At 45.1% G+C, this 1,477-nt stretch overlaps 1 protein-coding gene across 1 annotated transcript; it reads left to right on the top strand.

Annotated features, from left to right (window-relative positions):
• Positions 1-200: 200 nt before the first annotated feature.
• On the top strand, positions 201-1,019 carry LOC110542897 (INO80 complex subunit C-like). The gene has a single exon (XM_060374868.1). It carries the CDS (start codon positions 241-243, stop codon positions 811-813), a length of 573 nt encoding a protein of 190 aa, XP_060230851.1. The 5' UTR covers positions 201-240; the 3' UTR covers positions 814-1,019.
• Positions 1,020-1,477: the final 458 nt, after the last annotated feature.

Below are 1,477 nucleotides of genomic sequence, written 5' to 3'. Positions count from 1 at the left end.
AATTCATTCCCATCAGGGTTCTGAAGTCAGATTAAAGTTAAATAGAAATGCCAAGGATATGTGCTTCTAAGCAGTCTCAGCTAAGGTGTGGTTCTACTATCATTGACCCATCATTGACATGAGTTTCATTTCATCATGTACAGTTGTCAGACAAGTCGTTAAGAGCTGAACCTTCGGGAAGTTCTAGGGCTCGCCTCGGGAAGGGTGGGGGCGGGGAGCCACTGGCGGACGGCGGCCAGGATGGCGGCTCAAATTCCAATCGTGGCTGCCAGCTCTACCCCCGCCATAGCTAGAAACAGCAAGAAGAGGCCGGCCAGCCCTTCCCACAACGGCAGCGGAGGGGGATACGGCGTTAGTAAGAAGAAAAAGCTGTCGGGCTTCGGTCAGGGTGTCAGCATTGAAGCCGTGAGTGAGAATAAAATGGCATCCTCTGAGTTTAGCTCAGGACCTGTGGAAAAAGCTGCCAAACCGCTGCCGTTTAAGGATCCCAACTTTGTGCAGCATTCTGGCCACGGCGGCGCAGTGGCTGGCAAGAAGAGCAGAACCTGGAAGAACCTCAAACAGATCCTCGCTGCTGAAAGGGCGTTGCCGTGGCAACTGAACGATCCTAACTACTTTAGTATTGATGCTCCTCCATCCTTTAAGCCAGCTAAGAAGTATTCTGATGTTTCAGGCCTTCTGGCCAACTACACAGACCCTCAGAGCAAGCTGCGGTTCAGCACCATTGAAGAGTTTTCCTACATCCGCAGGCTGCCATCCGATGTGGTCACAGGCTACCTGGCCCTGAGGAAGGCCACAAGCATTGTTCCCTGAGCTTGGAAGTGGAGACGGAGTGCAAATGGCCTCAGATCACACTGCGCTCTTGATTTTGTTTCACAGAAACAAACATTTCTGCTGTCAGTTTGAAACTGTCGGCTCTGCACCTTGGAAAGAATGTCTGGCTTTACCCTGAGGATTTTTGGTTTTTTTTCTCCCCAAGTGTGAACTTCCTAGTTGAATTAAATCATAGGTTAATTGTTGCCTCGAGTGAAAATTGTTTGATAAGAAAACACAGTAAAATTGTGCATTTCAATTAAAAAAAAAAAAGAGCTGAACCTTCTCTCTCTGGTTGAGGTCTTTTCCTTTTCCCAGAATAATATACCTGGGGGACATTCCCACTCTTGTGCTGTCCATTATTTCGATATTCTCATAGTCATATTGAGAGGCACAAGTATATCTTTATGCTATCTTCAGTTCTGTCAGTCCTGTTATAGATTTGGCATAGAAATACAGGAAAATTAGTCATTGGAACAAGGATGTGACATAAACTCAAGAGCATAAGGAAAATAATGTTGATTGATGCCTATGTATTTCACACCTGTGTTGAGCTGTTATAGTGTATATAATAAGCATATACAATGATTAGATATCAACTATTCCTTAACAAAAAATAAACATATGGAACATTGGCATGTGTCACAGCTGTTATGAGGAAAAA

This window comes from Meriones unguiculatus, chromosome X, assembly GCF_030254825.1.
Source record: "Meriones unguiculatus strain TT.TT164.6M chromosome X, Bangor_MerUng_6.1, whole genome shotgun sequence".
In the NCBI taxonomy this organism is placed as follows: domain Eukaryota; kingdom Metazoa; phylum Chordata; class Mammalia; order Rodentia; family Muridae; genus Meriones; species Meriones unguiculatus.
This window is presented reverse-complemented; position numbering and strand designations above follow the sequence as displayed.